Source organism: Gossypium hirsutum, chromosome A05 (assembly GCF_007990345.1).
Source record: "Gossypium hirsutum isolate 1008001.06 chromosome A05, Gossypium_hirsutum_v2.1, whole genome shotgun sequence".
NCBI classification, from domain to species: domain Eukaryota; kingdom Viridiplantae; phylum Streptophyta; class Magnoliopsida; order Malvales; family Malvaceae; genus Gossypium; species Gossypium hirsutum.
In genome coordinates this window covers 23,111,311-23,123,865 of record NC_053428.1, presented here as the reverse complement: position 1 = coordinate 23,123,865, position 12,555 = coordinate 23,111,311, and the positions used below count along the sequence as shown (strand labels likewise).

The window sequence follows — 12,555 nt, the reverse complement described above, 5'->3', positions numbered from 1 at the left end:
AAATGCTCCTAACTGGATGTGTATGTATTATATTTGTAGAATGTCATGAGAATGATCCATTTTTAATGCTTAGGTTGTCATTCCTCATTGTTCATCAAGGTTCTATCACTGATGCCTTCTTGTTCAGCCAGTACCTTTGACAGAAAACCTAAAGAAATAGACGCTATTTAGACTATCATTTCTCAAATGTTTCCAACCCTTAGGTTTGGTTAGTTCTAAACAATAGTCCTGTTTCAGGTCCTCGTATTATTTAGAAACTTTCAGAGTAATATGCAGAACTCCTTCTGTATGTGTATTGTCAGTCCATTAATCGTTATTTCAATGAAAAATGCTTGAAAAAGATTATCAAAATGGACAAAATGAAATTTTGTTGAGAGCAAAGCTCTAAACAAACAAATCAATCAAGATAGCAAATTTTGCTGAGATACGAGATGAATAAGATGAAAAAGATTATCACAATGGATAAGATGAAAATTTGTTGAGAGCGAAGCTCTAAATGAACAAATTAATCAAGATAGCAAATTTGCTAGAATACAAAATGAGAATAAATTAATCAAGATGATGTATTTTGTCAAAAATACAAAAAATGAATAAAATCAAAATAGGTGCCCTAGATATCGTAGCATGAGCTTCTCTGTCCCAAACTTCTTAAGGACCCTTTTGAACTTGATATGTGTTTAGAAGTCCTAGAAGGCTTTGCTGATAACCCAAGATGTAACATCTTTCCTTCTTGTTAATTCGGAGAAGACAAAACTACTCTATGCCTCATCTTTGATCGAAAATTTGAATTGCCCATTCCTGGGTTTTCAATTCAAAACCCCTTTGGTCTCAAGGCACCCTTTGCGGGTTTTCACCTTGGCCTCTCCTTTTTTCTTTTTGTTCCTTTTTTGTTTCTTTTTTCGAGTGAAGTATTTATTGCTTGAATCAGAATTCTCAAGATTAGGCAGGTTTTTGCCATCCATCTTGGTTAATATCGACGCTTTTTCAGATAAGGCCTTCCACATAAGGTCCTTTCCAGTTTGACATAGACTTTCCTATGAAGTCCTTCTGCATGGGAAGGATCTTCCTCGATATTAGATCCCCTCATGGAATTCTCTAGGGTGAACCTTTTTTGGTGAGCTCGCATCATTTGCTTTTGGTACATTTGGCCATGACGGATAGCTGTTAACCTTTTCTCTTCAATTGTATCGGACCTGGATCCATTCTACTTCATCCAACTTCAACTTTGACAAGGCTCGAAGGGAAGGAATATCAACTTCGATGGGTAAAACTGTCCCTATTCCATATGCCAATGAGAAATGAGTTGTCCTGGTAGAGTTTTTTTTTGTTTTTGCTTTTGTTTTTTATTTGGTTTTTATTTGTTCTTTTTTTTTGGCCTCCACTAAACTGTTCATTTTGAGGGCAATATGGTGTTAATCTTGAACAAACTGCAAACTTCTGATGTTGTGCCGTTGTTCAAATTCAATGCATTGTCTAATATGATCCTTTTTGGCATTCCATATTGACATATGATTCTTCAAGAAATTTACCGAGTGTCGACTTTATGATATTGGCATATGAAACAACCTCTACCCACTTGATGAAGTAATCGACGAACACAAAGATAGATCGATGACCGCCAGAAGCTTTTGGCGAGGTCGGCCCAAATAACATCCATGCCCCTCATAGAGAAAGTCCATGGAAAATTCATAACATGAAGAGATAAAGGAATCACATAAATCTTGTCTCCGTAAATTTGGCACTTGTGGCGTTTCTTGGTATAACTGGTGCAATCCCCTTCCATGGTGGGCCAGCAGTACCCAAATCTCATGATTTGCTTGGCCATTGCAAAACCATTAGCACGTGTTCCTCGTCCAAGATCTTCTTAACCTCAAGAGCATCCACTTGTCTAAAAACATCTTTGAATTCTTAGAGTAACTCAATGACATCTCGCTTTGTCTCTGCAGTGATACAGGCTCTAATCTTCACCTTTTTCTCTTCTCCTAAGCTCACAATTCCCCACTGAATTTTTTTTGTAAGGTTGGATCTATTTTTCGACTTGCCTTACCATCCTTAACAAATCAGGAGATAAACTACAGTCTTGATCATCTTCGAAGTCTTGAGGATCCTCTAGACACATATCTTGCTTGAAAGAAAGTTCTGAGTCAATAGCAGTGTCGCTCATATCATTGATATCTGGAGACCTATTCTAGGGACGAAGGAAGTCTCAAAGAGCTAACGAATCAAAGGGTAATTACCTGGTGGTATGAGTATGAATGAATTGGAAGGAACAAAAGAATATTTGCCAAAACAAGACACAAAGATGCATTTCGTTGAAATAAAGAATAGTGGACATGTGCATTTTCACAAAAGGATTTTCTATTGCTCCCAGGCTTAGAACAATAAGAGCGTTCCAAATATTACTCTGAAATGGTCCTAAAAATTACAAGAATCTCCTCCACGGTCCAGTTGTTTAAAACGCCTCTAGGGATGTAGAAACAAATTCAAGATAGGTTTTTTCATTTTTTAGTTCTTTTTCAAAGGCATACACATCTTCACCTTTCGAACCATCGATATATTCAAAGAATTCCAATCCATCTGGTTTTGTACTAGAGTTCTAAACTCGACGTACTTTTGGATTTTAGGAAATTTATTGTATGCAATGAAATGTAATGTTGATGCATGAACGCGTATTTTTGGATTTTAGGAAATTTATTGTATGTAATAAAATGTAATGTTAATGCATGAACGCGTATTTTTGGATTTTAGGAAATTTATTGTATGTAATGAAATGTAATGTTAATGAATGAAGAGATACGTGCAATGAAATGTAATGCAGATGTATGAATGCAAAAAGAGACATTGATTCTTGATTCAATTCTATTAGAACAACTTTACTAGAAAACAAATCTCTTTACATAAAGCGGATACATATACGGCTTTGCCCTCATATGTGGAGACATTCGATCATTTTCTTCGTTCGAGCGTTAAGATAAGTCTCACGAACTCTTCAAAAGGGACGTATCTTATATCTCCTTTTTACTCAATCCGGGCCGTGACTCGTTGCTCACTAAACCTCATGGTGCTCGTTGGCTTCTCTTTTAAGAAAGTTCAGCGGCTCTCGAATAATCCTTGTCACATTAAATTCTCGGGCCACGGAGCAATGGTTGTGTGGTCCTCCATTAAACTATCATCATTCTCTTATCATGTTTTCTTGGACCACATTCGGACAACCGTATTATTATCCATTTTATCAAGAAACCCATTTCCTTATGACAAGCTCTCTATTTAACAACTGAACGTGAATCAACACCTCTTTTTATGATGAAAATGCAATGCAATCATAACAAAAAGAAAATAGGTTAGTACCAAGCAAAAGCAAGCAAGAATAAATAGAACACTTATTTGGGTGAATACTAGGGGTTCGAAGTGGTTCTACCTAGGGTGGGCTCCTAAGGTTCACTACATGAGGTTTGGTTCTAAAGTAAGGGTACCTGAACCAGCAGATTCCTCGATCCTCACCCATTATAGGCTCATATGGATCGAGTTCAGTTCAGGGGAATACATTTCCCTATGGCCATGCGGAGATGAAAATCTCACGAAGACATAGGTACGGATGTATCCCGGAAGTGATTCACTATCCCATGCGGAGGTGAAAACCTCACGAAGGCGTAGTTTCTCACTCCCACTTAAAAGGGTATGACCAACGGTCATGCAATGCAATGTGCAGAGGTATAAAATAAAATACAGAAAAAAAAATATAACTCAAAACAAAAGAGATGCAATGAGAGGATCGTAAATTTAAATCGAATTTTCCACTTTCAACAAAAAGACAAGAAATAATCAACACGTGGCTTGACTCTCTTATAGTCCCCAGCGGAGTCGCCAAGCTGTTGACACCATTTTTTTGGATGAAAACGGGGTCGACTTGGATTTTGAAAAAAAGAATGAAAACGGGAGTCGCCACCAATCATTTTTTGATGAGGTGTGATCGGGTCACCTCAAAAAGTGGTTATTTTTAATAAATGATTTAATTTTATGAAAACAACGATTTTGGTCTACGAAATTCAGAAAAAAAGGTTCGGGAGTCGGTTACGCACGAGGAAGGATTAGCACCCTCGACACGCCCAAAATTGGTACCTTAGTTGATTATTTAATGTCTTTATGTCGAAAATTAAAAACTCGAAAAGAATTTAAAAATAAGATCCTTCTTTATATTGCGTTATTTTTTTTTAAAAAAATTACTTGGATAAGTCAAAATGAAAAATGCCTTCTTATCTCGAATTAACAAGATGTCACATCCAGTAAGTTAGGACACGACACCTTGTATTTTTTGAGAGTAAGCTTTCCTTTTATTTTTTATTTAAACCTCGTTTATTTTAATTTTCAAAGGATGTTCGATTATTTAGGAACAACGCGAGAAAAATCGAAGCTCAGTAAGTTAGGGCACGATTTTCTCGAATTTTCTAAATACGGAATATTGCCTTTATCATTGAAAGTTTAAAAAGGTATTTGGCCATTTGGTCGAACGAGGAATCGAAACCCAGCACGTTAGGGCACGTTTTCTCGAACTTTCCAAATGCGAAATATTTCCTTAATTAAAAAAATTTCTTTTTGATGTATGGTGTTAATATGCATAGCAAAACAATAATGAATATGATGGCATAAAAACAACACGAGTAATAGCAACGGAAATAAGATTATTAAATATAAATAATAATGAAAATGAAGATAAATAAATAAATAATGAATAGATGTAAAGAACGTATATACATGAATGTACACAAAATTATGAAAATATGAAAAATCTATATATGTATACGTATTGTGAGATTATTAAATATAAAAATATATGTAAATATGTATACATGTATAGGTATATGAATTAAAATATGTAAATAGATAAGTATATATATATGCATGTAGAAAATATGAAATATAAAAAAATATATTTAAAATAAATAGAGAATATGTACGTGTATATATATAAATTATAAGATATAGTAAGAAATGTATATGAGTATATATATACATATATATATTAGAGAAAAATGTGTACGTGTATATATTTATGAAAATGAAAATATGTATATAAATATATAGGTATGTACATAAGTTGAAAAATATATAAAAATATATAAGTATATATATGTACCGAAATTTTAAATATATAAATAAATAGATAACAATAATAATAGTAATGTAATATAATAGTAATAATAATATCTACAATAAAAGAAAATATTAGGAAATGTACAAAAATATATATATATATAAAATATTTACAATAATAATGTAAATAAACAACATATAAAATATTGGAAATAACATATAAATGAAACATTTAAAAAAGGGTTAATAAATGAATTAAATAGATTTAAGACATGATTAAAAACAAATGAAAATTTGGGATATAAAAGTATAAATATTGGATAGTTAATTAGGGATCAAAACGAAAACCAAACAAGATCTGAAGGCCAAACTAAAAAAAACAAAAGAAGATAGAAAATGAGGGTTAATTGAATGAGTTTGCGAGGGAGGAGGACTAAACACATAAATTTCCCTTTTAGGGAAAGTGCACAGACCCCACCCACCAAACAACATAGTGCCGTTTCAACACCATTATTTAAAAACAAAGATTTTTTTTTTTGTGTTTCATTTTCAACCCCCAATCCAAAAAAAAACAAAAAAAAGCTTCCATGCACTCTTCCCCTCCCTTAAAATCCTCTCAAGCCTTTTCTTCTCTGGTGAAATCCCGGTCACTGGGCCACCGCCGTTGGTCGCGCCGCCACCGTCGCCGGCCACCGCACATGGTGGCCGGAAGTTCAAAAGGTAACTTTTTTATTTTTTTTAATAATATATATATGTATATGTATATAGAAAGAAGGGAAAAAAACAAAGAAAAAAAATTCGAAAGAAGAGAGAAAAAGAAAAAAAAATGCAAACTTTTTTATTGATTTTTTCCTTTGTATTCGAAGTTCGGAGGGATTTTTGTGTTTGTCTCTTTTTCAATCTTTTAAAATCCCCCCCTTTTTACACTAGTTTCCATGGCTTTTATAGCCCTTACACTTTCATTTTCTATTAGTTTCTATCTCTTCATTGCTGCTTGCAAGGTATGGAGGTGCCAGGCATGCGGGGATGGTGTTGGCAGAAGCATGGGGCATGGTAGCCGACATGGTGGTGACCAAAAATGGTGCTAGTGTCAGAGGAAAGTGGGGTGTGCTAGCCAAGGTTTCTTGTTGTCTGTTTCTCTTTTTTTTTATTATGTTGGGCTAGTTGAGTATTGGGCTGGTGGTATTTGGGCTATGGGATTTGGTTTATTGGGATTGAATTTTGGGTTTGTTGTATTTTATTTCATTTGGACAATGGGCCCAGCAAATTTGGGCTTCTACAATTATAAAGTATTTTGTATTATTCTCCTTTAATAGCGTTTTTTGATCAACTTGGTGCTGATGCTATTAGTGTTATGTCACCAAAAACTGTGTTTGTTTAATTTATGTATTTCCTCTTCTATTAAAAAAGAAGAAGATAAAAGTTGTAAAATGACTTCTTATTTCTTGAAAAGAAGTTACATTACGGTGTCTATTTGCTTGGAAATCACTTTAAACGGGAATATGATACATAAAAACCTGGGAATACTATTCTTACAAATCTACTTGCATATCTTGAATGACACAGCAATAAAATATTCAAACTTCAGAGTAACAGCTGACAAACATCATACGTTTCTGGTCTGCAATTCAATGCAATGACCCATGGGAAGAAATGGTTCAGCGGGCTAACAACTGAGAAATAGCGTACATGGTTGGTCTAGAATGTGGATTTTCAGCTAAGCACATAAAAGCTATCTCCATCACTGATTCCAGTTTGTCTTGAACGTCTGCTGATGGAGGTAAAGGCCTTTGATCCAAGACATCTTTTACCAGAAGCCGCATTTCAAGAGATGAAGATGGTAGTGTGGAGATCAAGTCACCAGGATGTGCTCCCATGATAACTTCCATAGTCAAAACTCCGAAACTATAAACGTCACATTTCTCACTAACCTTCATTGTGTAGGCAAGTTCTGAAAAGGAAAAATTGTTAAAAAGAAATAGTCGATTGCAGAATGATGATCCACCTTTTATGCAACAAAAGATTTCTATGAACTAAATTACCTGGTGCGACATATCCATATGTTCCAGCAAGATTGGTCCAATTAGATGAGTCTGGATTGAGAAGTTTAGCCGTGCCAAAATCCGAAACATGAGCTTCAAATTCCGCATCAAGCAAAACATTGTTGCTTGACAAGTCTCGATGAACAATCGGTGGCGAGCAATCATTGTGCAAGTAAGACAAGGCATGAGCAACACCTTTTATAATATTCACCCTTTTTTCCCAATCCAATTCTTTTCCTGCTTCTTCATTGCTTAGATTTGTAGCCAAACTACCCTTTTCAAGGTATTTGTAAACCAAGAATGATTGTTCGGCAGACCAACAAAACCCATAGAACTTAACGATATTTCGATGCCGTATCTCTATGCACGCCATTACTTCATTTTGGAATTCTTTTGCAGCTCTAACTTCATCAGCACGCAGTGGATGGACTTTCTTCACAGCTACAATATCACCGGATGATAGCTCTACCCTGTATACATTTCCGTATCCTCCCTTTCCAATGCAACAACTAGAATCGAAGTTGTTTGTTGCACTTATGATCTCAGAGTACAACAATTTTCCATCAAAGGACGATATTGCAAAGAGGCTTGCACTGATCAAGCTGCTTTCACTTTCTTCATCTGCATGTTTTCCCCGGCTTTTGAAGCTGAAATACAAAGCCAGAATAACAATTAAAAGGATAGCAGCTCCTAACAGAGGAAACATGATTGCGTAGAGTAACTTGTGGTGGCCGTTTTTAGAAAGCTTGCAAGGTTTCAACCCACTAACATTGCCACACAAACCCTTGTTTCCTTCTAATGCTTGTATTGGAGCATTTTGAAATGCCGGAATATCAGGAATTGGACCCTGCAACTCATTATGCTCAATGTTAACATGGACCAAGCCTCGGAGTTCATTGAAAATGGTGATGCTACCGGAGAGGTTATTGTAAGAGAGGTTCAACGTTGACAAGCTCTGCAAAGATTGAATTTGTGTTGGAATCTCCCCAGAAAGCACGTTATGACTCAGATCTAATTCATTCACTTGAACTAACTTGCCTATCTGAGGTGGAATTCCTAGGCTGAAATTGTTACTACTCAAATTCAAGTAGTACAATTTCAACATATCCCCTATAGTCTCGGGGATGGACTGACTCAATCTGTTTGCCGATAAATCAAGATACTCTAGTTGGGAAAAAGATCCAACTTCCATTGGTATACCACCAGAGAGTTGATTCCCTGACAAAATAAGCCTTGTTAAAGATGTCAATTTTGTCAGTTCCTTTGGAATCTCCCCTACTAAATGATTTGAAGAAAGATCAAGAGCCCGAAGCTGAGCTGAGTTTCCAAGCTCAGGTGGTATTCTGCCAGTGATGTTGTTCCGGGCAATCTGTAGGCTGCTCAAATTATTGCACAACGCCCACTGAGGTGAAATTTCACCATAAAAGTCATTGTCACTAAGGCTTATAAATTCCAAGCTTGGATAGACTCCGAAATCTTCTGATATGTTTACAGTCAGTCTATTTCTTTCCAGGCGCACTCTTTTTAGGCTGCTGCAGTTTTTCAAGTCTTTGGGTATTGGTCCTCTAAAATGATTGTCATTGGCTATGAAATATTCCAGTGTTCCACCTCTGCAAATGTTTTGTGGCAGCTGCCCAGTGAACTGGTTTCCATCGAGTTCCAACATCCACATTTTCATGAAGTTTCCTATTTCTTGAGGTATGGGACCGGAAAGTTGGTTGTCTCGGAGGAACAAAGTTTCCAAGTTGCTCAAATTAGCAAATGAAGATGGAATAGAACCATTGAGTTGGTTTTGACTCACCTCTAGGAAAACCAATAATTTCAAGTTCCCTAACTCTTCAGGAATGGGGCCAAAAAGCTTATTTTCATACAGTTGGAGAATGGTCAGATCAGTCAAGTTTCCGAGTGAGCGTGGGATGAAACCTGATAGATTGTTTTTAAAAAGTGCTAATTCATTCAGGGATTCCATATGCCCAAATTCAGAAGGGATGGATCCTGAAAGACTGTTAGTGGACAAGTAGAGCAATCTCAAGTGTTTTAGGCTTCCAAAAGTGGGAGGGATGGAACCTGTGAGTTGATTGTTGTCAATGTAAAGTTCCTGCAAGCTGCTGAGACTTCCTATTTCTGAAGGGATGTTACCAGAAAGGGAATTATTTAACATATACAAGTAGGCCAGGTTGGCCAAGTTAACCAAAGAAGAAGGGATGGAACCATTTAAATAGTTGTTCTGCAAGGCAAGCTCTTCGAGGGACTTTAGCTGACCTATTTCCTCAGGAATGGAGCTATTCAATAGGTTCTGAACAAGGTGAAGGGTCCTGAGATGAATAAGCTGACCAATTTGAGGTGGGATTTTACCAGACAACTGATTATATGACAAATCAAGGTAAGTGAGATTAGAGAGCTGATTGATTTGAGGTGGGATCGTGCCGAAAAGTCCATTCATGCTAAGGTCCAATTCTTCAAGATTAGGCAAAGATGAGAATGGAAATCCATGCAATGTACCTTTTATGCCATAGGTCGTAAGATTGATTCTGTAAACGCTGTCGCCTTTGCAATGGACCCCAAACCAACTGCATGGACTTGCTTCTGCATTTCGAGGCGAGATAGTCCAGGAAGGCAAAACAGAGCGGTTTGTGAGGGATTGAAGGTTGGCTTTCCAATCGAGGAGTGCAAGTGATTCTGCAGTAGAATTAGAGTGAGCATGAGATAAACAAGCATGCAACGTAACAACCAGGAGAAGCAAGGAAGCAAGCCAGGCTACTCTCTTCATCATCAAAATATTTTTTCAGTATTGATGTCTGTAAGTATGTTCATCTGCAATTTGGATATACCTTAAGATTTACAAACTTCAGCATTTGCGTGGAATTTTTCCATGATTGGTTTTTGTTTTTTTTTTAGAAAAGTTGAATTTGAGTACCCATCCACTTTAAATATAAAAATAATAAGAGAAAGACTTGGAAAAGTCTCCTCCACTTTTTGGGTCTATCATTGTAGACTTGGACAAATTTTAGAAGTTAAAAAAGGATCCACCGATTCCCTGAAGTCAGATCCCATGTCTTAATCATTACCACTCTCTTGCCAAACAGTAACGTTATATTATCTTCTGTGGGCCTTTGCCCTTAGTTTCTTTCGAAGGCCTTATCTAAAAAGCCACTATGGTTTTGTACTTGTTTAAGGGCAGGCCATTTGAACAAAAATTTCATAAATTCGAAAATTGATAATAGTAAAAATAAAATTATAAATATTAAAATGAAATATTTTTTAGTATGTATGTTTTTAATAATAAATTGAACCATTAATTAATCCGAATTAATTTTATTAAAACTTGAAAAAAAACATTGAAATATGATTAACATATGAACAAATTTAGCCATCGGACTGAATTATTGATAGAAGAGATTTGGTAGAAAGAAAACTTAAATTGAGGTTAATTATTTTCAAAACTGGGTTTAATTTGAATAAAATATTTTATTTTTAAAAATATTATTATGAATAGTAACTTTAAATAATAATAATACAAAGACATGGCACATAGTATAAATGGTAAATAAATCATTACAAATTATGCATAAATGTCATGTTTGCAAAATAATCTCAAAAAAATTATAAATTGATAATAACTGCAACACTGAAATAATTCAAAAGCAAACTAGAGATGCATAAGTTTGATCAAATTGTTGAACTTTAAATCCTAACCTCACCATCATCAAATCAATATGACGATAAATACAGATCAATAAAAAAATTTGCCAAAAGCCCCAAAAGACTCACCGTATCATAAATTAATGTAGAAAAAAATTTAGACTAAAATAAATTAATTAAATGTCTAGGGTTTTCAATTTTTCACCATAAATATTTTATCTTCTAGGCCGCCAAAAAATTTTCAACTTTTATTGTATTACATTTTATAATTTTTTTAAAAGGGATCCAATTTATTGTTTCGTCTAGAACCCAAAAAATGTCAAGAACAGGCTTGAATCATATATGTCAAAACATGACTAAAAATAAAAAAATAAAACCACATCTACTTTCAAAGAAAACAGAACTGATAAACCAAAAACTATAAAACCATAATAACGTGGACTAAATTAAAAACAAGATAAAATTATAGGAAAATGAAAAAACCATGACCAGCCCAAAGATCAACATCATCGTTGACAATGTAAAGATTTAGTTTGAAAAAATTAAGCAATTAAGATTATTTTATGAAAAAAGGGAAAAATACACATATTCATAAAAAATATTTCTTTAAAGATTTTAATTTCAAAATTATAAAAATTGAACGTCGATAATAGCAATATAGAAAGATTGCAAAGTAAAAAGAAAGAATGAAAGAAAAAAAAGAACACACAATACATGGAAACCCTTTCGAGAAATAAATCATGGGTAGAGGAGAAAAAAATGCACTAATGTTGAAATTCAAATTAATATAAAAGAAGTTTTGACTACTTCTATTTATAAGTTGAAAAATTTTATTTTAATCAATGTCAAATAGAAGGAGAGAAGTTATATACAAATTCAACTTGTACAATCAATATCAAATAGAAGTGTACTTCTAAACGGATTCCATTTATGCAGCTTACCATATCATGGGGCTGGTGGTGCAACCTCAATTTAGGAATTTGCCTCCTGGCACCCTCAGCCTTTGCCCCTATAAATCCTTCTATTTTGTTACTATATTTTATTTCTTTAATAGAAATTTGGATCACACAACTCTAACAAATCTATATGCATAATAAATATTTTAAATAGTTTAGTAAATTAGTTATCAAAATCTCTGTTTTGTAAATATAAAACTTTAAATAGTTAGACAAAAATATCAACGCCTTTTAATATTAAATATACAAGTCAAGTTGAACATAGGTGTGAGCCAAAATGAGCTATGCATCAATATCTAACATACGTTTATTTAAACTTAAGACTGATCTTATAATTTTAAAATATAAATAACATATATTTTTTAATATCTATATAGCAATTAAATATACTGATTAAATTGAATAGAGCGTAGAAAATCAATCGTCTGACATTTTGAACTAAAGTTACAAGTTGTTTAGATTACATTTGACGTCAAAGAGAATTGTAATCGTATTCTAGTTTCTCCCTATAATAAATATTTTGTTATTTGTTTACATACTAAAGATTTAAATAATAAAAAAAATCCTCATAAAATAATTAAAAAACAATTGCGTCTAATTGTAAATACTACTCATTTGAGGTCTTAATTCTAGATAACTTCGAGTGCGACAGCTTCAGTTTTAAAATTGATTATAGATTATGAATGTTTTTTCGTTTGTTGATGAATCAGTTATAGTGATTAAGGCCCAATCTCAAACAACTAATCATTCTTTGATCACAAATTAATTATAAAAACAGTCTAATGATTAACTATTATCAAGTACTTTGACAATTTAAATTTTCA

At 34.1% G+C, this 12,555-nt stretch overlaps 1 protein-coding gene and 1 long non-coding RNA gene across 2 annotated transcripts; one reads left to right on the top strand and one right to left on the bottom strand.

Moving 5' to 3' along the window:
- The first annotated feature begins 5,378 nt into the window (after nt 1-5,378).
- LOC107957752 (uncharacterized) lies at nt 5,379-6,404 on the top strand. Its single transcript, XR_001700529.2, has 2 exons — nt 5,379-5,811; nt 6,093-6,404. It is a non-coding gene; the product is annotated as an uncharacterized lncRNA (long non-coding RNA).
- Nucleotides 6,405-6,613: 209 nt separating this feature from the next.
- LOC107957748 (MDIS1-interacting receptor like kinase 2) lies at nt 6,614-10,111 on the bottom strand. Its single transcript, XM_016893319.2, has 2 exons — nt 7,134-10,111; nt 6,614-7,042 (listed from the first exon to the last, which is right to left on the bottom strand). The coding sequence occupies exons 1-2, from the start codon at nt 9,904-9,906 to the stop codon at nt 6,750-6,752; spliced, it is 3,066 nt and encodes a 1,021-aa protein (XP_016748808.2). The 5' UTR covers nt 9,907-10,111; the 3' UTR covers nt 6,614-6,749.
- Between the last annotated feature and the right edge of the window lie 2,444 nt (nt 10,112-12,555).